Source organism: Balaenoptera ricei, chromosome 11 (assembly GCF_028023285.1).
Source record: "Balaenoptera ricei isolate mBalRic1 chromosome 11, mBalRic1.hap2, whole genome shotgun sequence".
NCBI classification, from domain to species: domain Eukaryota; kingdom Metazoa; phylum Chordata; class Mammalia; order Artiodactyla; family Balaenopteridae; genus Balaenoptera; species Balaenoptera ricei.
This window is the reverse complement of record NC_082649.1, coordinates 65,044,576-65,067,277: the sequence shown is the minus strand read 5'-3', so window position 1 is coordinate 65,067,277 and position 22,702 is coordinate 65,044,576. Positions and strand designations below refer to the sequence as shown.

The following is a 22,702-nucleotide window of genomic DNA, read 5'->3' as shown; positions in this document are numbered from 1 at the left end:
AATCAGATTCCCTGACTTCAGACTATACTACAAAACTACAGTAATCAAGACAATATGGTACTGTCACAAAAACAGAAATATAGATCAATGGAACAGGATAGAAAGCCCAGAGATAAACCCACACACCTATGGTCAACTAACCTATGACAAAGGAGGCAAGGATATACAATGGAGAAAAGACAGTCTCTTCAATAAGTGGTGCTGGGAAAACTGGCAGCTACATGTAAAAGAATGAAACTAGAACACTCCCTAACACCATACACAAAAATAAACTCAAAATGGATTCGAGACTGAAATGTAAGACCGGACACTATAAAAGTCTTAGAGGAAAACATAGGAAGAACACTCTTTGACATAAATCACAGCAAGATCTTTTTTGATCCACCTCCTAGAGTAATGGAAATAAAAACAAAAATAAACAAATGGGACCTAATGAAACTTAAAAGCTTTTGCGAAGAGAAGGAAACTACAAACAAGATGAAAAGACAACCCTTAGAATGGGAGAAAATATTTGCAAACGAATCAACGGACAAAGGATTAATCTCCAAAATATATAAACAGCTCATGCAGCTCAATATTGAAAAAACAAAGAACCCAATCAAAATATGGGCAGAAGACCTAAATAGACATTTCTCCAAAGAAGACATACATATGGCCAAGAAGCACATGAAAAGCTGCTCAACATCACTAATTATTAGAGAAATGCAAATCAAAACTACAATGAGGTATCACCTCACACCAGTTAGAATGGGCATCATCAGAAAATCTACAAACAACAGATGCTGGAGAGGGTGTGGAGAAAAGGGAACCCTCTTGCACTGTTGGTGGGAATGCCAATTGATACAGCCACTATGGAGAACGGTATGGAGGTTCCTTAAAAAACTAAAAATAGAATTACCATATGACCCCACAATCCCACTACTGGGCATATACCCAGAGGAAACCGTAATTCAAAAAGCCACATGTACCCCATTGTTCATTGCAGTAATATTTACAATAGCCAGGTCATGGAAACAACCTCAATGCCCATCGACAGACCAATGGGTAAAGAAGAGGTGGTACATATATACGATGGAATATTACTCAGCCATAAAAAGGAACGAAATTGGGTCATTTGTAGAGACGTGGATGGGCCTAGAGACTGTCATATAGAGTGAAGTAAGTCAGAAAGAGGAAAACAAATATCATATATTAACGCATATATGTGGAACCTAGAAAAATGGTACAGATGAACCAGTTTGCAGGGCAGAAATGGAGACACACATGTTGAGAACAAACATACAGACACCAAGGTGGGAAAGCGGGGGTGGGGTGGGGTGGTGGGATGAATTGGGAGATTGGGATTGACATGTATACACTAATATGTATAAAATGGATAGTAAGAACCTGCTGTATAAAAAAATAAATTCCAAAAATAAAGCGCACAAATCATAAGTCCACAGTGCAAAGATTTTTCAAAAAGGAAACACTTCGTTTAGGACCAGGATGAAGAATCGCTTATTATCTGCCCCCCAGGACTTCCCTGGGGGCACAGTGGTTAAGAATCCACCTGTCAATGCAGGGGACACGGGTTTGATTCCTGGTCTGGGAAGATCCCACATGCCGCGGAGCAACTCAGCCCATGCGCCACGACTACTGAGCCTGTGCTCTAGAGCCTGTGAGCCACAACTAGTGAGCCCACGCACCACAACTACTGAGCCCCCATGCTGCAACTACTGAAGCCCGCACGCCTAGAGCCTGTGCTCTGCAACAAGAGAAGCCACTGCAATGAGAAACCTGTGCACCGCAACAAGGAGTAGCCCCCACTCGCCGCAACTAGAAAAAGCCTGCGCATAGCAGTGAAGACCCAACACAGCCAAAAACTTTTTTTAAAAAAGTATTTCTGTCTGCCCCCCAGAGGTTTCCTGTGCTCCCCCTTCGGGCACCATCTCCCCACAGAGGTAACCATTTTCCTGAGTTCTAGCACTTGAGATTCATCTTGGCTGGTTTTCAGCTTTCTATACGTGGAATCATACAGTATATATTGTATCCAGCTTCTTTCAATTCTGTTTGTGAGATTCATCTATGTTATTGTATGTTGCAATTGTTTGTTCACCCTCATTGCTGTATAGTGTTCCCTCAGTGAATAGTCCATAATTTACATATCCATTCTACTGTTGCTGGACACTGGGGGCTGTTCCACTTCTGGGCTAGTACAGAGAATACAAAGAATGCTGCCCTAACATCTGGGGTGGATCTTCTGGTGGAGATACATACATCTAGGAGTGCCATTGCCCGGTAGCAGCATGTACAAATATTCAGGTACTGCACCAGAGTTTTCCAATTTGACAGCTTATACTCCTACTAGCAGTGTAGGAGAGTTTGGTTCCAGATGTATAGTTTGAAGGTAAACAAAAAGGACAGCAGCTCAGATTGGAAGTGAGGATTAGAGAGGAATCAAGAATGACTCCAAAGGTCTCGGTGTGAGCAACTGAAAGGTTAGACTTGGTATCAGGGATGAGGAGCAGGTCTTGGGAATCGAAGATTGGAAATTCACTTTTAGACAAGTTTGATATGCCTCCCTCCCCAGACCTCCAAATGGGGATTTGGGGAGGTGGTAGACATACAAGTCTAAACATCTGAGGTGTGGTCTGGGCTGAAGATACAACGTTGGGAGTTATAAATGAATAAGTGGCTTTTAAACCACAATAAAGAAAGATACAGAGGTGAGTGTAGGTGAGAAGCCCAATATCACAGATCATGGAGAGAGGAAGAATCAGCAGAGGAGACTGAGCAGGGAATCCAGGAGACAGTGCTGTCCTGGAAGCAAGCTAGGAAAGGTGCCCCAGGAGAAAGGAGTGAGCACCTGGGTCAGAAACAGCTGAGCGGGCAAGGGAAGGAGTCCTGAGAGCGGACCGCTCGATTTAGCCACCTCTGGGGTCGTTGGTGACCTTGACAAGAAAGTTAACTGTAAGAAGCCATGGGAGGAGAGAGACTGAGACAAAGTAGGTATAGACATCTCTTGATGAGTTTTGCTATAAGATAGAGTAGAAGCAAACAGGACAGAAGCCAGAAGGGAAAGTGGGGTCAAGCAAAGGGATTTTTTTCTTGAGATGGAGAAGCAGCAGTGTGTTTTCTTGTATTCCTTCCTACTAGAATGCATGCCTGGGGTCTGGGTTGTCTTGTTTACTGCTGCATCCCCAGTACGTAGAACAGGGCCTTGCACATAGGGACAATCAATAATTACCTCTAAATAAAATAATGAATCAGACCTGATAAATGAGAAACTCACATTATATGCTAAATAGTGATAAGGGCCAAGGAGATAGAATGAAGCAGGAAAGAGGGTATAAAACCTGGGGGTGGCAGTTGCCATTTTAGCTAAGGTTATCACTGAGGCCTCACTAGAAGGAGACTTCTGAGCAAGAATCTGAGGAAGTAAGGAAACTGGCCATGTTGTATCTGGGAGAATAACATTCAGGCAGAGAAAACAGCCAGTGCAAAGGCCCCAAGGCAGGACCAATCTGGTGCTGTGCCTGGGGTAGTTTGAACAAGGCAAAGTAGTAGGAGAGGAGGGCATAGAAACAGTGAGGGGGTCAGGCCATACAGAGCTTTGTAGGTCACTGCAGGGACTTTGTCTTTCGTGCTGAGTGAGATGGGGAGACCACCTGCGGGTTTGAGCAGAGGAGTGACCTGTTTTGATTTATATTTAATAAAATTCAACATCCATACTGAGTAGTGATGTGTGGAATGCTTACCCTTTGATCTTAGGAACACAGTAAAGTCCCCTGCTCTCCCCACTTCTATTCAACATTGTGCTGGAGCTTCAAACCAAAGCATGAGTCCAGGGGAAAAAAAAGTCATTATCTATAGATGGCAGGATTGTGAACATAAAAAATACACAACAATCTGCAGGTAAATTATTCAAATAAAAAGAGAATCTAACACTGCTAGAGATAAACAGAGTCACTCTATAGAAGTTATATTTCTCCAGGAAGATATAACAATTTAAAGTTTGATTGCCTAACTCCTTCAAAATCTATAAAGTAAAAATGGATGCAATTAAAAGGAGAACTAGACAAATCCACAATCATAGTGGAAGATACTAACACCCTTCTCTCAGTGATTGACAGAGCAAGCAGACAAAAAAAAAAAAAATCAGTGAGAATATGAAGATAGGAACCATACCACAGCAAATTTGGCCTAACAGACAAATAAAGCACTGACCTCAAACTGCTGCATCCACTCTCTTTTTAACCACATAGAGAATATTTGTAAAGATTGGCCACACTGTACCTTGTGAGGCAAGTCTCAACAAAGTTCAGTAGACTGAATCGGGACTTTCCTGGTGGTGCAGTGGTTAAGAATCCGCCTGCCAATGCAGGGGACATGGGTTCGATCCCTGGTCCGGGAAGATCCCACATGCCGCGGAGCAACTAAGCCCCGTGAGTCACAACTACTGAAGCCCACGCGCCTAGAGCCTGTGCTCCACAGCAGGAGAAGCCACCGCAATGAGAAGCCCGCGCACCGCAATGAGGAGTAGCCCCTGCTCGCCGCAACTAGAGAAAGACCGCATGCAGCAACAAAGACCTAACGCAGCCAAAAAAAAAAAAAAAAATAGACTGAATCACACAAAGTATGTTCTACTGAAAATTCCCATGTGCTATAATCATAAAATTGACTGTCTACAGCAATGAAAATACACAAGTGACAACTACATACAACATGGATGTGTCCCACAGACAGGATGTTAAACAACAGAAGTAAAACACAAAAAGACATTATGATTCCATTTCCATAAAGTTCAAAACCAGGCAAAACCAAGCTACATTTTTTAGGGTATGTGGATGGGTAGTAAAATCATAAAGAAAAGCTAAGAAACAGATAGGATAGTGGTAATCTCTGGGCGGGTGGGGCGTTGGAGAACTGCGGAGAGGAGGGGTGGAAAGAGCTCTTGAGCGCTAGACATTATTTCTTCATTTATGTGGTGGCTACATGAGCACTAACATTATAATTATTTGCTACATTACACACATGTGAATGTACTTTCCTATAGGTATCCTATATAGTCGGAATTTTATAGTACTGAATAAATGAAAACAAAACATGACAGACCATGATAAAATGTAATTCTGGGTAGGTTGTATGTTGGGAAATGGAAAACAGAAAGTCAGAAATTTGGGAAGCATGTCACTCCCTGTGATACAGCAGGGAATCCATGTAGCAAAATCCCTCCGGCAAGGGCCTTGAGCTATATCCAGGCAATGTGGCACCTTGGTAAGCAGGGAAAAGATTTCGAGCTCCTCAGGTTCAGGAGGAGAAATTTTTGTTTGCATATACAACAAAATTATCTTTAAGATCTTTTTTCTGTTGACTCAGTGTATTTTAGAGAAGAAATTTGAAAGGTGGAAAATGCCACGCGACTTCTAAACGAACACTCACTTGGCATCCTGGATCTGTGCTTTAAAGCTGCATAGAGGATCCTGCCGTGAAACAAGGTTGAAGAACCAGCATGCTCCTGAAACTTTAACCTTCCTACAGATCCCCCGGGGGTCTTGCTAAAACGTAGGTTCTGACTCAGGAGGCCTGGAGAGGGGCCCGAGAGTCTGCATTTCTCACAGGCTCCCCAGTGGTGCCCATTCTGGGCCAGAGACCACATTTTGCATATCGACAGGTGAAAGAAATCCAGTGTAATTTGAACTATTGAGCTTGTGAAACGAAGCATGTGTGTTTTCTGGCAGAGTGAGATTCATAGGGCTTCTCCTGTTATGAAATGAGAGAACAGGCACAAAACAGCACAGCAGGACACAGTGAAACTCCTTTGGGGGTCACTAATTGAGACAGCATGGCCCCAGGCGTACTCTGACCCTTGAAAATATTTTCACAAGGCTCTGTTTTTCTCCACCAGATTATGCCTTCTAGTTGGTCTTGATTGCTTGTTCCCAGCAAAAATATTTGAGGTGAAGAAATAAATTTAGCTGACACCAACACCAAGTACAGAATGGTTCACTGCTGCTCTCAGGCCGGTGTTTTCATAGCATGTGGCTGGATCTTACTAACGCAGGTGATCAGCTGAGTGGTCATGGTGAGAAGCCACAATGTTTTCCAAATAAGCTTGTTTCTGCATCTGTTCCCTCTGACCTGAAAAATGCCTGTTTGTTCCATTTGGGTCTTTCTAAACAATGCCCACTTGGTGCTCTTTACCCGAATGAGTTCCTTCAGACAACAGAAGGATCAGTTTACAGAAAAGCCTTTCAGGTTGCTCTCTTGAAACAGCTGTCCTTTGGAAGTGGGCATGTGGACAAAAGGACACAGCATATTAAATTTATTATTTTCTTTAACCATACTCTGAGTCTCACAAAGCCCTGAGTTTTTACCAGTAAGTAATAGTAAAGTATACAAATTCAAACATTTATGCTATGATTTCCCTATCATTTTAGGTTAAGTCTTCTTTGCTTTCAAGCCTTAGACTTCTCATTTTCTTTTATCTCATTTTTAAAGCTGCCATTAAAGTCATCTGTGTACCATTCGTTTTTTCATATCTCACAGCAGAAGCAGCCCTAGAAACAGAGCCACAGTCTGCAGCTGCCACCCCAGTCCCAGCTCTGTGTGGTCACCAGACTTCAGTTCTAGCCAGTGATTCTTCGCCATCCTAGGGGCATTCTGCCTCACTTAGATGTGCCAGATAGTCTAAATTTAGTGGAGAAGGTCAGTACTGTCTCTCATTTTGCGAACATAAATTGCAAACTCAGGTTACATACTCATTTTTTTCCCAAAGTCTATCAGTAACAAATACAATTAATTGCCTAAGTGCATTTACAGTGCTATAGTATATATCACACATGCCATATAAAGACTAAATTGAACATGTTCTCTGCAAGTTATAAGGAGGAAAAAACAGTGTTAAATGGCCCCCAACGAAACAATCAGGCAAATCCTGAATGTAGGACATTCTGCAATTTAAACAATTAGCCTGGTCTCTTCAGAAAGTCAATATCATGAAATTTAAAAGGTGGGAAAACTGTCCTTAAAGCAACTCTATTCATAACAACCAAATGCAATATATGAACACTGATTAGATCCTGGAGAGCTATAAAAAGCATTTGGAATCAGCTCCCTGAAATGTTCACTTTGCATACCATCACAGAGTCTAAAGTTATTCACCTCTGTAGAACATTTGAATTCTTATCACTCTTCTAAATTATATGCTATTCTACTTGTCCAGGACCTAAGTTCTACCTTTCTATTTTTTTCAAAATCCCCAAAATTAAACAATCCTCTGCAGTGAGACCTTTGTCATGGATTAAGCGCTCACCATGATGTTCTGGAGCCTCATCATGATGCATCTTGAGATAGATAGATAGATGATAGATAGATAGATAGATAGATAGATAGATAGATAGATAGATAGATTTTTTTTTAATCCTGCATAAGATTGATTGGACTGCATGAATCCATAGTGGAAAATGCTGAGCTCCTAGTACTTTAAGTATGGCTCTGTCTCAGTTTCTTTCTCTTTTCATTCTAGAATTCTAGGTAAGTGTATACTGCTTTATTGCCCTGCATAGCTTGTCTATATATCTTAACTTCTTTTAATATTTTTTACCTATTTATCTCTCCATGCAATGTTCCAGAAAATTTCTTATGACATATCTTTGAGTTCATCAAATCTCTCCTTAACTGTGTCTAATCCACTTTTAAACCCATTCATTGGGTTTCTAATTTGTTATTGCATTTTTCATTTCTAAAAGTTCCATTTGGCCCTTATTCTAATAATCTATATCATTTTCCATTCCTTGTTCTTTACTTTTTATTTTCTGCTTTACCAACAATGGAGAGAGGAGTGCAGAAATCTCCATCATGATAGCAGATACGTCAGTTTCTCCTTGTAGTCTATCACTTTTTGCTTCCTGGTTTTTGAAGCTATCTTACTAATTGTATTCAACTTTCAAAATGTTATATCTTTCTAGGATAGATGTTCTTTCTATCACTAATAACATTTTTTGGCTTAAAGTCTATTTTGTCTGATGTAATACAGCTCCTCTTAGCTTTCTTTTGGATAACATTATCCTGCTATATCCTCTTCATCATTTTACTGTAAATCTTTCTGTGATCTTGTTTGATTTTTCTCTTGTAAATGGCATGTAAGTGTATGTGTGAATTTTTTTATTCTGGTCTTATAGTCTCTTTCACCTGGTCCATTTAATCCATTTATATTTATTGTAATTAATGATACATTTAGACTAGGTACAATAAAACTACCATACTCAATATTGATGATGTCAAAGACATCCTCACCAATTAAACCAACAAGCCTACACTAACTTTAATACCAGATATTAATTCAATATTGAATATTTCCCAGATCATGTGAACCTGAAATTCATTCTGGTCAGTTACCTTTATATTTCCAAGAATTTATATAAGCACTTAAGTTTCCTTTAAACCAGTTAAATAGAGCTAATTTACAAATTAATTTTGATAATACCACCTGGAGATAAAGACATCATATCTATAATATACACAGACATACATACATCCATGTAGACACAGATATCTCATAGTTTTCCTGCTTGAATTAAAAGGGCTCTTCCCCCACCCCACTTTTTTTTTCAGTCTTAGGAATTGGAGAGGGTCAGATAAGATGAGTTCCTGAGAGCCCTGGTAGAACATTTACATCTCAAAGGCACCTGGAGAAAAAAATAAGTTCCTCCTAGAAAACCAGCTTCTTCTAACTGCATATGCAAAAACCAGTTTTGGAATGTCAAAAGAGCCCCATTTTGGCCATTTTCATGGTGGTTTCCTTCAGTTCTCAAATAGCCAATTCAGTCTAAACGAACCACAGTAATAGACAATAATACATATCGTTCACTCACCTTCACACTTCCAGATGAACTTACCTGCTCTGAATCAGACTCAAGACCAAATTTAAACTGTCAGTTTCTAGGACTGTCTAGACCACATTCAAGTTACCAGGACCCTCTAATGGTCAAAACCAGGGCCCTCTAACAAGGGTCAATACCAAGAGTGTCTCTGAGAATGATTAATCCTTTCACTTTCTTCCTCTCCTACAGGTAGGGTTTCCCCAAAAACCCCAGGACCCCTTAACGAGGGTCAAAACCAGTGAGAGAAAACAGGATTTGGACATAATGTACCAAGACACTCATGCACACACCCAAGATAAAAGCCAAACCAATTCCAAAAGGCTTACATTGATAGAATATCATAAAAGCCTATAGATAAGCAATTTCATCCCATTTTCCTTCCCTTTTACAAAACAGTTCTAATTGAAAGACGGTGTTATAATCTAAAGCACCATTGAGGGGCCATTGTTCTCCAGATCTCAGGGAGTACTGAGGCCAAGCAGTATTACAATAAAATATCATTTTTTCTTTCATGGGAGCATAGCTGAAGATCTCCCAGTTTTGCAAAATACACCCTAGGGTGTCGTGGTCTGAACGCAGGTTGGAAAAGAATTTCCAGACATAAGGCAGAATGTAAAGAAGATAGAATTTATTAGAGGGAAGGGTTGCTGCCATAACAACGGGCAGACTTCCTAGTAGTCTGGGAGAGTCAAGCCCGAACATGTGCTATTGATCAGTTTTTATAGCCAGAAAACAAAGGAATGGTCCAAGGTGAAAATTTCGTTTGCTGATTGGTCGAGGCACATATACCTTCCTTCTGTAGGGTGGGGGTAGGACAGGGCAGATGCCTTTCCTTATTTGGAACAGGTCCCGTTACCCAGGTGGGCATCACCCAGGTGGGCTCAGGAATTTCATAACCATCGCAACATGGTGGGGAGGGCGATTAAGAGTCCAGTAGGGGGTGTGATGCTGACACTTTTTCAGGCAGGGTTGTCCTTTGTCCTTGAAGCACCGTTGTCCTTGGAGCATCACATATGGGACTACAAGGTGGAATAGAGTTATGGTTTCCCATTATTCTTTCACACGGCTGGTATTACTAGAAACAGGCAGATCAGTATCCGATGGCCTCTCAGGGTTGCAGTTCCCTAGCACAAGAATGGAAAGTTTCCTACTTGCCATTCCAGATGGGAGTGCGGGCAAGCCTTGGTCTAACAGGGAGTTTCCCAATTACCACTCAGGCGGTGCCTGATGGCCAAGGAGCTCCTCAACCCAGAATGGAAAATCCAATTAAAGCAGCACTCCACTCAAAACCAGATGATCAAGTCCTATGCCTTTCCCTCCCAAAAAAGGGAAATTCCAATCAAGGCAACGCAGTAGGGAAGAATATCCTGATGTCGTCACACACAAGGTTCTGGCACTTTCCAGAGGTGTCTTACAGACCAGGACCAGAGCCTTGTTTCCTTCACCATAGAACCAAAAGCACCATGGGTTAGCAACCCCTGGTCAGCAGCAAGTTCTAGGGTTTGTCCCTGAGATGAAGGTGCTCAGGCAGCTGCTGGACAGAATCTGAGTGTCACCACCAGCCAGGGGACAATGTGCCATGGGCAAGATGCCCACTTGGGACAGCTGTCCTTTCATGGTTGCCAAAACTTTAACTGAACTGAACTTGGGTCTGCTCACCTGCTGCACAACAAACCCAATCTACTGACACCAGGTTGTGGTGAAGGAAAGTACAGCATTTATTTGCAGAGCACCAAGCAAGGAGAACGGGCAGCTCGTGCTCAAAAGACCCTAACTCTCCGATGGCTTTCAGGGAAGGGTTTCTAAAGGCAGCGTTTGGGGTGAGGGCTGCAGGGTGCAAGACTTTCTTCTGATTGGTTGGTGTTGAGGTAACAGGTTGATGTTTCAGGAATCTTAAATATCAACCCTCTGGTCCCAGTCTGGGGTCTTGGAGTCAGCATGTAGTCCTCCACCTGGGCAGGTGTCTTAGTTTCTGCATAAAAACTCAAAGATGTGCATCAGACTGTTATGTGTGTCTCTTGAGGGGAAACTAAGACTGTTTTATCACTGAACTGATTGGTTTTCCTACGGAACCATTTGCTTTTTCTTTGTTTCTGCATGCCCTCACTTCCCTAATTAGTAACTGCTTGAGTCTGCTCTTTAGAACTCAGGGAAGGCCTAGGAGACTAAAGCCTTTTTCTACAAACAAGAAACGGGGACACAGAGGAACTGCTGTACCCAGGAAGGCCTCAGAGGGTCCTGCTCAGTTTCACTATCTCCTCAGCAACACACACACACACACACACACACACACACACACACAGAGGCATTTATGCACCCACATGTGCACACATGCAGGCACACACAAATACATGCACATACATATGTGCACACACTCAGCCCTGGAACAGGGGCTCCCCCAGGCTCTTGGGAAGGCCCTCCTCTTCACCACCTGAGCTGGACTAGTCCCCCCAGCAGCTTCAGTGTTTCTTCTGCAGAACCTCCTCCCGGTGGCTTCCACACGCCTATTTGCACTGTGTGTGTCTCTGTGCTCCCCATGGGAGAGTGAGCAGGTGCCTTGGAGAGCAGGGAAGGGAGGGCCATGTGCAGAGGTTTTACCTCGAGTCCCCAAGCTGACTCCTGGGACATAGTAGTAGGTGGGCAATAAAGACTTGAAATGTCTGAAGAAACCTTCTGCAACACAGACGTCTCGGGGTCTTGGATGCTATGGAATTTATTACTGAAGTGCTCAGATTATTCAGCAGGCTTCTCCTTTATCAGCTAACTTCAGTGAGACTCAACCGTGCGCCTGGCACTAGGGAAAAAAGGATGACTTAGACATGATACCAGCCACAGCCCAGAGGGGACATGTATCTTACACTTTCCCTGACAAGGCAGCACTGAAAGTGTTAGAAGCCAGATGTACACCCAGGCTTGAGGGCAGGAGAGAGGGAGTGATATATTCTGGCTGGGGATAGAGGTGCTGGGGCTTCTTAAGTAGGGTAATAGTCCATCTTGGAATGGACATGGACAGGCTTTTCCTGGGTGAAGAAGGGAGAAGGTGTTCCTGGCTGAGGAAACTGCCCAGAAGTATAAAAATGCACAGCATTTTCCGGGAGGTGAAAAGTCTAGCTTCTCCTGGGACCTAGGTAAGCAAGGGTCAAATTCCTCAGGGCCCAATTTTAAAAAATTCCTAGAGCCTTCCAGACCAGGCTGAGGAGTTTGGACTTTATCTTGTGGGGAACTGGGAGCCACTGAAAGGGGATTAAGTAACAGCGGGATCACCAGGGTGAGCACGTTACTGAAAGCTGTGTGGCGATAGCTGGTGGGTGGGAATCTGGAATGCTGGCGCGGGGCCGTGACCCACACCCACACAGCCGAGTCGGGGCCATCCCCACTTTCTCCACCCTCTTCCCGAAATTAGATGACTTGGGCAGGCTGGCCTATCCTTCAGGGAGTGTGTCCTGTGTGACGTGGCACAGTGAGACTAGACAGGCCGGTCCACGGGAAGATTTCTTCCACGCTGCCAGTGGAGGCCCCCGGGGAGCACTTGGGGTGGGGCTTAGCTAAGCCGAAAACCCTGCTGCCCTTGGGCCCCTGACTGCTGAGAGCTGAACTCGCTCCCCTCGCCCCTGCCACACAGAGGTTGCTTCCCCAGCCCCGGGTCCCTGTAGAGTGCTGGGCCAGCACCTACAGGCTGGTGAGTGCCACCTGGTACATTTTCAGGAATTTTGTGACTTGATTGCTAAACAGTGCCTTTTTTTTTTTTTTTAAAGAATCCTTTTTTTTTCATGTTTTTTTTTTAAATTTATTTTATTTATTTTATTTTTGGCTGCGTTGTGTTTTCGTTGCTGCACGCAGGCCTTCTCTAGTTGCAGCGAGCGGGGGCTACTCTTCGTTGGGGTGCGCAGGCATCTCACTGCGGTGGCTTCTCTTGTTGCAGAGCACGGGCTCTAGGCGCACGGGCTTCAGTAGTTGCAGCACGAGGGCTCGGTAGTTGTGGCTCGCGGGCTCTAGAGCGCAGGTTCAGTCATTGTGGCACATGGGTTTAGTTGCTCCGCGGCATGTGGGATCTTCCTGGACCAGGGCTCAAACCCGCGTCCCCTGCATTGACAGGCGGATTCTTAACCGCTGTGCCACCAGGGAAGCCCCGTAAACACAGCCATTATTAAAAATTAAGTTATATGAACTAACAAATGATTTAAAACAGAGGTAGTCAATACTCAAAGCCCACCACTTCCTAATTATTTTCTACACTATTAGCTCTGTTCTTGAGGTTATCTGTATCATTGCATATGTGTGGTGGACGTTCTGTTTAACGGTGAGCTACTGCACTTCTCTCCCAACTCCACGTTCAGTGACACCATGTTGGTAGCTTGGAATCAGCTGTGGTGGGAATATGTACACCGTAGAAATTGGTAAACCTACATATCAGAGCTCTTGCCGCAGACAGCCAGTTGTTAACCATCTGCCAGCCCACCACCACCACTGACGTCCACCCCCGGCTTTGCTGGCTCCCTGGGCAAGCACACACACCCTTCCCAGGCCTGTCCTGTCCTCTGCTAGCAGCCACAGCAGCACAATGGGTCTTGTCCGGTTAGAGTCTTGTCAGATGGGGTTCAGGAAAGTGTGGGGACGCTACCAGCAGGCCTGAGGTGTTACTTAGTCCTGTTATAGGGGTGCCTCCTGTGCTACCCACAGCCCCACCCGGGGCCTCACAGCAGGAACAGGCTCCCAGGGAGTCCCAGCCAGTGTGACGGGACAGAGGTGCTGGCCTGATCCCTGGGGGAGGGAATCGAAGAGGGGCCTTGCTTATGTCAAACCAACAAACACCAAGCCGCCTCCTCTGCCAGGTAACAGGCTGGGCATCTCTCCAAGGCGCCCAGTTTCTGAAATGCGGCAACATAGCCAGGTAGTCTCTAGGGAAAAGTCATTCATGAGAACAAGAACATGCCAGGAGGATGGCTAGAGGCAGCAACATGCCTTCTTTACTATTCGACAGCATTAAAAGGCAGCCCTCTCTGTGGGTCTCTGAGACTTATTTTGCCACAAATTTTAATTATCAGGAATATCATCATGACCTTGGAGTTGGTAAGGGAGGGATCTCTTAAAATGACATTAAAAAAAAAAAAACTAAAGGAGAACACTAAAGTGAAAGACTGGTAAATTGGGACTTTATTAAAATTAAGAACGTCTGTTCATCAAAAGACACCACTGATAAAATAAAAAGGCAACTCACAGACTGAGAGAAGAAATCTGTAATACATAAAACTGACAAAGGACCCATATCCAGAATACATAAAGAACTATACAGACAAGCCATTTAAAAGCTGGCAAAAGACTTGAACAGGCACTCCATGAAAGAGGATATGCAAATGACCCAATCAGCCTATGGAAAGGTATGCAGCCTTATTAGCATTAGGGAAATTAAGATTAATAGCCACAGCGAACTATCACTACACACCCACAAGACCGGGTGGAACTTTGAAAACAGAGTCACAAGTGTTGGTGAGGATGCACCGCAACTGAAACTCTCAGGGGAGTGTAAACTGGTACTGCCTCTCTGGAAACAGTTTGGCAACGTCTACTAAAGGTGCACGTATACCTACTTGATGGCCCGGAGTTCCCAGCAATGCGTGGATTCATGCACCTAAGGACACGTACTAGGATGTTCAGTAACGCTTTATTCATCACAGTCCCAAACTGGAGACAACACAAACGCCCCTCAGCCATGAATTCGAGTATGTTCACCCCTCAGAACCCTAGGAGGCAGGGATAAAGGACGTCATACACTGCACACCAGAATGTGAGTAAATCCCACCGAGGAAGCCAGGCAGCAAAGGGCACACACTGCATGAGTTCAGTTTTGTAGAGGTCAGAGCAGCTGAAACTGACCTCTGGGATGGAAACCAGAATAGTGGGTTCCTCTGGGGAGGAGGCGAGGGGTAAAAAAAACCACTCTCTAGAATTCGAAGTCTAAAAATCAAAATCGTCTCCCCTGCTGCACTGAGAACTTTTTCTCCTTGTTGGAGGTAGGAAGGTCGAGGACAGGTGGTATGTCTGAGGAGCCCCTATCTTCCTCAGCACACCCCGCTTTCTCTTGTGCCGCTAGCCAGGCAGGAACTCCGGGGAAAGTTCAACCAGGGGTTGAGCCACAGTGGTGATTTCATTTTGGCATCAACTAAGATTCCTACTGGCAACTCTGCTTTTCATCTCTTTTTAATTTCACTTATTTATCAAGTATTTTCTTAGCTCTTACTCTGTACCAGATGCACTGTTCAAAGTATGTCATTATTTAATGTGTTATTCATTCATTCAGCCTGTAATAATGGCTTCTTTGTTGAGTCCTTAGTATGTGCCAGGTAGTAAGCTAAATTCTCAATTAATTCTCACATGAGCTCATGGAAGGGGAAAATATTTGTTCCCGTTATAGATAAGGAAACAGAGGCTCAGAGAGGTTAAATGACTTGTTCAAGGTCACATAGCCAAGTTGGTGGCAGAACTGAGATTCAAAGCCAGATCCTGCTTCACTCCCAAAGCATCTGACTTAGTCGTTTCTAGCGACCTCCTTAAACCAAATCACCTGAGAGACTGGTAGAAATATGAGGTTTCTTAGCCCCCTACTCGAGCCTAGTGAACCAGAATCTCTGGCCCCAGGAATAGAATCTCCCACAGTGGTTGTTCGAAACCTGATTCCTGGCCACATCCTGCACTACAGAGCCAGACTGCCGGCCCTGCACACAGTAGGCACACACAACCTGTCTGTGGATGGAAGGAGATGGCTGCCTGGATCTCTCCTCTTCCGCTGGAGAGGTGGGGGGAGTCCCTCGCTTCCTTCTGGTCGCTGGGCAAATGTAAGTCCCCTCCTCTGGGAAGCCCTCCTTGACCACCCCAGCCTACCCACCCCCCCGCCCCCAGAACTGCTAACCCCTTTGCCTTAGTTGCCTTCCTTGCCTCTCTCTGTCTTAAATATGGACTAGGGTAAACCATATGGAATTATCCTTTCTGTAGGTCAAAAATAGTTGAAAATGGGCTATTTCATCCAGTTCATTTAAGCAATTCCCTTTACCAGAATGTCAGCTCCGGGAGGACTGAGGATGTTTGTGCTGTTCACAGCCCTGTCCCCAGGCAAAGCCTGGCACACAGTAGGCACTCTGTAAATGCTGGGTAGGTGCTCGAGGGAACCCGACCACTCCCAGGAGCTCCACAGACGACGCACCAGACCCCACGTCGAGCTGGAGGGGCCCGGGCGCCATCCCGTACGGCGCAATCTCGGGTGCCTTCCCGGCCGCGGCGGCCCGGCGGCGGGGTGGGGCTCGCCGTCATCCATTTACCAGCCTCGCCCCTCCGACGCGAGCGCCGTTAATGAGATTAGCAATTAAAAAGCGGGCGAGCGGCCGCGGCAGAGGCGCGGGGCCATCCCCAGGCCGAGCCGGGCGGGACGGCGCTCCTGGCGGCCGCGCACCCACCGCACCGCGCCGCGCGCCGAGCTCCGGGGCCATGGACGAAGCGCGGCCCCTGTGGGCCACCCCGCTGCAGTTCGTGTTCGCCTGCATCTCGTACGCCGTGGGCCTGGGCAACGTGTGGCGCTTCCCCTACCTGTGCCAGATGTACGGCGGAGGTGAGTGCCGGCGCCCGGGCTGCGCAGTCCCCGCAAGACCCTGCGGGGTCGCCTTCTGTGCCGAGTGGCCTGGGGGTTGCGCGCTGGGGTTGGCCCCATATTGCGTGCCAGTAAACTGAGGCTCAGAGAACGAAGTGATTTGCCCAGAGTCACAGAGGCGGGAATCGGACCTAGGACATCTCAGTCCACAGCTGGAGCTCTTATCCAGAGCGCCTTCCCGAGCCCTCTGCAGCCCCGACCCCATCCCCGGGGCGGCCAAGCCCTCCAGCGCGCCCTTGTCACCCTTGTTGGTCAGGCTGTGGCTCTGCGAGCAGGAGGAGGCACGGGGTGGGGGGGACACTATTTTCCTCCCTCGGGAGAAGAGGTGGCAGTGGTCTGACAGTGAGCAGGAAATTCTCTTGTTCAGCAGAAACTCGTTATACAACTTTCAGATCAGAAACATTCCTGGCAGCATGATTTGAAACTCAGGATAAAAGGATTTTGAGCTATTTCTTTAAATTTCTTATCACAAGATTGATTTGGGTTTGGGACCACAGTAGGCAGGAAGGCTAATCAGTCTATTGCAGTGTTGTTCGTTTGTTTTGGTTTTTTTACAAATTTTTCCTCTGAAGCATCACAGTGCACTCACTAGACAGCAACGCACCCACACAGCCTTCGCATACCTTCCAGGGAGCTGGAGACGCCTTCTGTGACATGCCAGAGAACCTCAGTGAGGGTCAAGTGCCTTTTTGGAAGGCAAGGTGGCAATAGAGACTGAAGTCTCAGCATTAAAAAAAATTTTTTCTGAGTTATTCCATTTTTAGCATTCTACATAAAGAAAATAGTTCTGACAGAAGGTAGACAGTAGACGGATAGCCTCCATCTTTTAATAAGAGCCAGGCATGGGAAACCTCCTAAGCCCTCAACTAAAGGGGATTGGTTCCATAAATTATGGGACGTGCACGCAGTGGTGCTCTTGGAAGCCATTAAGATGGTTTTTCAAAAAATGTATTTGAGTATTTTTTCATGTCATACATTAAATGGAGGGAGGGAAGTCAGATTCAAAGCTGTATAAAATGGATGATCTCAATTATGTTTTAAAGTATGCAGAGAAAAGAGGATGAACAAAAACATACCAAAGAGAATAAAACAATAGTTATCTTTGGCTGTGTGTTTGTGTGTGTGTGTGTGTGTGTGTGTGTGTGTGTTGTGGTGTCTTCTATACTCAGCATGAGTGGTTTTTTTCACCATAGAGGACAATGAAAGATGTTAGACCGAAGTATTTACTAGGTTTAACCTGTTCAAGAAGACGAACATAAAACACTACTCCCTCACTCTCACCCACCCCTCCCAGCTCAAAAAAAAAAAAACTTGACAGAAGATTAATGTACAGTTTTTTTAAAAAATATTGCATTCTTAATCCTCTGACTCCTTTTTTTACTTTAAAAGGCATATATATATATATCATAAGTATGTGCAGTGCATGTATTCCCATATGCTCCAACAGCTTCATAACTGACTTTCATAAGAATTATTTGTCAGGATGAGATTTCCACATCATTCGGCATTCAGCACACCTACCCATGATACCTTTATCCTGCTACACGTTTCCCAAACATCAGGCCAGGTGAGCCTTGCTGTCATGTGACTATTTAATTCCTTGTTTCTAACAACAGCATTACCTGAGTAGTCTGCAGGTAGACACTGGTAAGGTGGGGTAGTTCTGAGGTGGAATATAATTGACCCTCCAACAACATGGAGGTGAAGGGCGTCCATCCTGCACGCTGTTGAAAATCCCTGAAAATCTGCATATAACTTACACTTGGCCCTCCGTATCCACAGTTCCTCCGTATCTGCGGTTCAGCCCACTGGGGATTATATAGTATTGTAGTACTTACTACTGAAAAAAGTCTGCGTGTAAGTGGACCCATGCAGTTCAAACCCAGCGTTGTTCAAGGGTCAACTGTATGTATATATAAATTGCTAGGGAAACAGCAAGACCTTCAAGACCCAGGAAAAGAAAGAAGAAATCTTGTGCCTGGTACAGAGTATGGTTAAGCTGATAGGTGGAAAGGTAGATGGATGGATGATGGTTGACGAGCAAATGGACACTGGGGAGAGGATGGATTGGTGGGTGGGTGGAGGGATGGACTGATGGATGGATGGGTCCAGGATGGACAGATGTAGGTTAGGTGGGTGGCGTCCTCTCAGTCATCAGTGTCTACAGAACAAAGACCAAACAGCTTATCCTGGCTCGGTAAGGACTTGACCACCTAACACCTGCCCCTATTTCCACCTCATTTCCTGTCACTCATCTTCCAGCAGCCCCCCTCCCCGCCAACTATTCTGAACAACTGTCCATTAGTGAATGCCCACTCTCTACCTCCACACTTTGCCCAAGCTATTCCTCCACCTGGGATGCCACTGTTAGCCTGGGGCACTTCCAGCACCTGGGCAGAAGGCCTGCACTTTGTTCTAGAGTTTCTGTCGCCCACTAGCCCCGTCTCTGTGAAGTGGTGGGGTCAGAGGAGGCACCCAATGAATATTTGTTGCATGAAGAAGCCAGGTCTGTTATGAAAAGCCGCAGAGTTCGTGAGGCAGGGGCGCTGGTGGTTTTCCCAAGCCTTTCACTGCCCAACAGTGTCACCTACAGTAAGTGATTTCTGTTTACACTCCCGTTCTGTACCTGACAGGTAACCAACCACATCATGAAAGGCTCCAGAGGGGCGTCTAACTTCCCTCTACACAGAGCCCTGGCCTCCACCACCCCGCCCCCCACCAGCCAGCAAAGAGCTTGTTTATAAACCGCAGAGCCAGGCAGCGCCAAAATACTTCCCAGAATAAAAAGGATTAGGGGTCCGTGCTCCTTCCCATGAGGCTTCCTTCCTGCTCTGCGGGCCAGGCGGCACAAGGAATGTTAATTCTGAAGATTACATTCCAGGTGCCAGCACCCCGACGCTAGAACAAAGGAAAGGCAGCTGAAGGCACAGCATAAAATCTGTGCTTGATAGTCAGCAGGCCTTGGAGACCAAGTCAAAGTCTAAGGCCGTGGTTGTTCAGGAAGAAATTGGGATGCAAATGTGTTGTATACCAACATGTGGAAAATGAGTGCACCTGCTGTTGACTTTTATATAAATGTGCTCAAATCATGGAAGAAACATGGAAGAATGAGAACATTGATGTGGCTCATGGAAATGTGGATTTTTTTCCTCTAAATTTTCTCTATATGATATTTAACCCATAAAGAGGGGCAGTCAGAAGACACCTGAATAGGCAGTGGGACAATGACACTTTTCCTCAAAGCCCCTTCTGCTCCTCCCTGGTGCTTAGGTCATTGCATCTCAGACTTTGCCCACCGAAGCTTCTTGATAAATTACAGACTGCTGGCCCTGCCCCTAGAGATTCTGATTTGGAGAACTGCGGGGAAGGGCAGGATTCTGCATTTCTGACAAGCTCCTAAGTGATGCCGATGGATGCTGCCGGGCCATGGACCACACTTTAGAGGAATCCCCCACCCCAGACCACCAGCTGCTGGGAGCCAGGCGGTGGGGTGCCAATAATGTAGAACAACTGGCTTTTGGAGGGAGGAGCAGGACCTAATTTATAGCATTTGCTGATGACCATGGTGTAAATACTCCCACTGTGGCCAAGTTCAGACTAACCAGTGGAATGTCTGGGAATGTGGGGTTGGGAGGAGATGTGCAGCTCTTGCGAGCTGGTGTGAGCCAGCCCCGGCATGCCTGGAGCCACAGCCCTTCGGGCAGCACCCGGCCTGGGATTGAGCCACACCAGGCCAGCCCACAGATGGGACGGCTGGGCAGCACAAACGGCTGCTCCTTGTGTACTGTGTGCATGTGTGTGTTGTGCTCAGTCTCTGGCCCTTGGTGTTTCTACAGTGCTCCTGGATGGAACAGAAGCCTGAGTTTCAGAGGCTGTAAAGTATCAAACACAATTTGCAAAGTAAGCTCGAGAGGCTGGGTCCCGGCCGTCAGAAAATGTCCCTGGGAGTCTCATATCTGCTGCTCATCCTGGGACTTCCAAATTCAATCCTGGTGACAACCACACTCTTGGGCTCCTAACATGTGCCAGGCACATGTAGGGTGGACACAGGGGACTGAGGCAGAGATGTGATGAGGGTTAGGTTGGGGTTAGGCTGGGCCTGTAATAAGGAAGAACCTTTATATTCTATCACAAGTTAATCAGTAAAGGGATGTTGCCTATAAGCTTAAATTATACATAATGGCCCATCTCTGGGAACCCTGGCTCCCAGGTAAGGAGCATTAAGCTAAAATACCTTTGTTTAGCTCACAGCAAACATCCTGACGAGGCCCACCTGTGAATGGCTCCATTCCCCCCCCCCCCCCCCCCCCCCGGCTGACCGGAACCAGGAAGTGCTTGGCTTTACTCCCTCCCCTTTAGTATAAAAGAGCCTGAATGCTAACTTAGGCAAGATGGTTCTCTGGGAGATGAATCCACAATCTTCTCAGTTTTCTGGCTTTCCACGTAAAGTTGCTATTCCTTCCCCCAACAACTCATCTCTAGATTTATTGGCCTGTCGTGCAGTACAAGCTTGGACTCGGGAACAAATTTGGGGTTGGGGAATTTTCCGGTAAGGCCCTAGCAGCTGCCGGGACCACTTGTCCTGAGAATCTGCCCTTCAAAATTCCCCAAAGTGGCACCGGCTGCCCCAGTGCTAGGCAATTGGAACAAGGAATTGATATTTGGGAGCCGACGGGTTCCATACAGTAGGGTAAGTCACTCCGGCGTGTACAGCCGGAAGCTTTATTTCCTCTCCATTTGGGGCTTTTTCTCCAAAATAAGCCAGTTTGTTTTGTATTTGAGTGGGGTACCCTGTCGGAGAGAGGAAAGAGTTGTTGGACTTTTACCCGGTTCGTTTGCTTCTTTGGATGCTAGCACTGGTATGTTGCCATTTGTGTTTTGTTTGTCTTGAATTTCTGTCTTTAAAAATGGAGAATGTTTCAACTATCCCTAAAGAAAGTCCTCTGAGGTGTGTTTTGGATAAGTGATCTGATTACAGCCATGACCCATGAGTAGAAGATGGTGATATTTTATTGTAACATTGTGTGGCCACGGTACCTGTTAGAAACTCCACAAGGGGTTTAGGCAGAGTTATCTTGGGACCCTGTGCACCATATACTGCTACCCTTGCTGTGTTCACTACGTCGTTTGTGGTCTCCTATGTCGTTGGTATATGTAAAACCCCAAGGCCAAACTTGAGGGTTTATTTAGATTTTGTTTGTTCTTTGGGGTTTTTGTTTCATTTTGTTTGGTACTCTTTCTCCATTTACAGCCAAATCAATTTTGTGATATTTAAAACTCTTAGTGATGTCAGATGGAGGAAAGGTATAGAAAAGGGGGGAAAAAAAAAAAGACCTGTCTGTAGGACATTCCCAGGGAGAAGAGAAAGGTTCCACTTGGTTCCTAAAATCACCAAAAGCCCCAGCCCAGAATTCAGCCCGGTTGGTTGATGCCAAGGCAAAAAGGCATCCTTTTAATTGTTAGAGATGATCAATTGCTATTTACGGTTTTATGGTGGCTTTTCTGTGAAGAAGTGGGGAAGAATGATGAAATTCTTTACATGCAAGTATTTGTGCTATTATATCAGGGAAAATAAGAAAAAGAAAGGAATGAGAGTGAGGATAGGTTGCTTCAAACCTTAACTACTCCAGCTGAGCTCGGGACTGCCCCTCCTTCTAGGGATCAACTAGAAAATCCTGTGTTAGTTCCTGGGGCACAGGGGCCTGGTATGGTATTGCCATCTAAGACCCGACAGGGCACCCAGTTGGGGTGAGGAGCCACTCCCGAGGCAGGGCAATTTCCCTTACGCCGTTATCTCATAGGGGGCCTAAATGCCAACAACCAGCCAGCTGGGTTTCTCAGACTTGTTTGTTTGAAAAGATTGCAACCCTCCTTTATAGGGAGCTTTCCTACACCTGAACCCACTTGGCAGTACCAGCAGCTGAACCAAATTGGAACCCAATGAGGGAGGACTGCCCTTATTAGAGCATTACTTATCAGTGCATCTTGGCAGGGCTTTGAAAAGGGGAGCCAAAACAAAAGAGGTTGAACAAAATTAAGCAAAAAAACAAATGAAGACCCCTCTGAATTCTTGGGGAAGATTTATCAGGCCTACGGACATTATACTAATGCAGATCGTGTGGCCCCTGAAAATATTAGAATCGTAAATTTGACCTTTCTTAGGGGGGGCAAAGCGCCTTCTATCAGGAGAAAGTTGAAA

At 45.6% G+C, this 22,702-nt stretch overlaps 1 protein-coding gene across 2 annotated transcripts in view; it reads left to right on the top strand.

The window, feature by feature from the left end:
• Positions 1-22,702, top strand: part of SLC6A20 (solute carrier family 6 member 20) — a 97,939-nt gene that overhangs the window by 33,936 nt on the left and 41,301 nt on the right. Inside the window, exon 1 of one of the 2 annotated variants that reach the window (XM_059939422.1) lies at positions 16,276-16,464. The exons of the other annotated variant lie outside the window; for it this stretch is intronic. Coding sequence (XP_059795405.1) covers positions 16,344-16,464 — 121 coding nt within the window. The 5' untranslated portion in view covers positions 16,276-16,343. Of the gene's footprint in view, positions 1-16,275; positions 16,465-22,702 lie in introns of those variants that run through there. 2 annotated transcript variants of the gene reach the window in all.